We start from the raw sequence: 2479 nt of genomic DNA, 5'->3' as shown, positions 1-2479 counted from the left end.
ATTCCACCTAGTTTACCAACCAATCCAGATTGGTCTGAACCAGTAACCTGTACACATTATTTTCTATGATCTCCCAGATGTGCAGGCCTTTATACCTAAACACCAAAATCCTTGTAGTTCCATGCCCTTTCTGTTGAGTGCTATATCGTAGATGAGCATGATGCCTAACAGCAAGAGATTGGCTTGTCCCCTGAAACATGTGGGCTTAGGCGTTCTGAAATATTTATTTAGCTGTAGTTATTGAAACTGGATAGGTTCACGGTCCATATATACGTCCAAACCCTTCCTGATTCTTGCTTAGCTCATGGCCTGAACTACCTCTTGTAGCAAGGAGTTCTTCAGTCTGATTAGGCACTGAGCGGCGAAAGCATTCTTTTTTTACCTCTTTCGAATTTGCCACATTTCAGTTTAATTGAATGTCCTCTTGATCTTTTGTTATGAGACAGGGAGAACACATCCTCCATTTTATAAAGTATTTTATAAACTTTTCTTATGTCCCCTCTTATTCATCTCCTTTGTAAGATAACAACCCCAGTCTTTTCAACCTCTCTCCATATGAGTTTCACAGGGCCCTTGATCATTCTAGTTGCCTTTGTCTGAACACCTCTAGTTTTGCAATACTCTGGGTGAGAAGGGTGCCCAGTACTAAACAGAGGAGTCCATAGGAGGGAGAAACACTGACTGACTGATCTCATGGCATTGTATTTTCTGTATGATTCCATATCCCATTTCCTCCCGGATCCCACTGTTTTTTCTCAGTTTCTGTCCATGTTTGCACCGTGAGCAGGGTTTCACAGAGCTCTATAACATGACACCCAGATTCCTGTCCTGAGTGCATACGGTTAAATTACAACTTTGTATGGTGTTTGAAGAGTTCAAGATTTTCCCTCCAATGACCATACAAGTTGCGATTATTGACATGGAATTTCATCTGTCATCATGACATCAATTTACGTGACTTGGTTAGTTTCTTCTGTGGAGTTCTTTGGACTTGAATATGACCTAAATAATCTGGTGCCATCTGTAAATGTTGCCACCTCACTGCTCACCCCCTATTCTAAATTCGTAATAAATATTTGTTATAAAGTTTTTAAAAACCCTCACTGTGTTTCTCTCTCTTTACAGGAACTTTGAACATTTCTGAGCCCAATTGACGCATCAACCACCTTATGGCATCTTTCAACCTCTCCCCCTCTGGCCCTTCCACATTCATTCTTGCTGGCATATCTGGCCTGGAAGCTATTCACATCTGGATTTCCATCCCTTTCTCTGTGTTCTACATTATCGGCCTGTTGGGAAATGTCATGGTTCTGTTTGTTGTAGGCAAAGAGCAGACCCTGCACAAGCCGATGTACCTGCTGATCTGCATGCTGGCACTCACAGACATTGCCACATCTACCTCCGTCGTGCCGAAAGCCCTGTGTATATTTTGGTTCAATTTGAAAGGCATTACTGTGGGTGGCTGCCTCACCCAGATGTTTTTCCTTCATGCAGTTTCTGTTATGCAGTCAGCCATTCTTGTGGCAATGGCCTTTGATCGCTACATTGCCATATGCAACCCCCTGAGATATGACACCATCCTCACTAACACACGAATAGCTCAGCTAGGGCTTTTGGGTTTGATAAGAACTGTTCTCTTCGTTCTGCCTCTGCCCCTGCTCCTGAGCAGGCAGCCATTCTGTGCCGACAACATTATCCACCATACATACTGTGAGCACATGGCTGTGGCAAAGATGTCCTGTGGGGATATCACAGTCAACAGGACTTATGGCTTGGTGGTCACATTTGTAGTCTTAGGGTTAGACCTGTTGCTCGTTGCCTTCTCATATAGTCTGATAACGAGGGCTGTCCTCAGAATCTCCTCCAAGAAAGCTCATCAGAAAGCCCTCAACACCTGCACGGCCCACATATGTGTGATGCTGATGTCTTGTACTTTCTTCCTCTTCTCCACTGTAACACACCGCTTCGGTCAGGGCATCGCTCCCCACGTTCACATAATCTTGGCAAACCTCCACTTCCTCATCCCCCCTATGCTCAACCCTATCATTTATGGGGTCAAAACCAAAGAACTTCGTGACAAAGTGAGCAAATATACCTGCAGAAGATGATTGCTCGGGGCCACTGACTTTAAACCTGTATGAGAAGATTGGGAAGAGATATCTCCTTGTTAATCAAGGTTACTCTCTCCCAATTTTGTTGAGCTTGACATTGTGGAATTTCATAGTCTGAGAAGTTCCTCGCACGTAATGTCTTACCACTCCTTCACCAAGCACTGTTTCTCTGTTGCTGAGTTCCTTCTCCCTCACCATCACTTGATCTCTTTCAGTGTCACCCTTCAGATTGAACTTTCCACACACCCTGTCTCTTGGCATTTCCATGACTTCCATACTAAGAGAATATACTGCAGCTTTCTGATGTAGGTTGTCCTTCCATTACACCCTGTATGAACATGGTTCTTGATCAGTTCAACTAACAAAAT

At 43.8% G+C, this 2479-nt stretch overlaps 1 protein-coding gene across 1 annotated transcript; it reads left to right on the top strand.

Moving 5' to 3' along the window:
• The first annotated feature begins 1169 nt into the window (after nucleotides 1-1169).
• On the top strand, nucleotides 1170-2108 carry LOC123375489 (putative olfactory receptor 52P1). Its single transcript, XM_045026411.1, has one exon. The coding sequence runs from the start codon at nucleotides 1170-1172 to the stop codon at nucleotides 2106-2108; it is 939 nt and encodes a 312-aa protein (XP_044882346.1).
• Nucleotides 2109-2479: the final 371 nt, after the last annotated feature.

The sequence above is a fragment of the Mauremys mutica genome, chromosome 1 (assembly GCF_020497125.1).
Source record: "Mauremys mutica isolate MM-2020 ecotype Southern chromosome 1, ASM2049712v1, whole genome shotgun sequence".
Taxonomy (NCBI): Eukaryota; Metazoa; Chordata; order Testudines; family Geoemydidae; genus Mauremys; species Mauremys mutica.
The sequence above is the reverse complement of the archived record's forward strand: the minus strand, read 5'-3'. Positions and strand labels throughout refer to the sequence as shown.

Coding starts and splice junctions, on each gene's coding strand:
- LOC123375489 (XM_045026411.1), top strand. CDS start 1,170: ATGGCATCTTTCAACCTCTCCCCCTCTGGCCCTTCCACATTCATTCTT.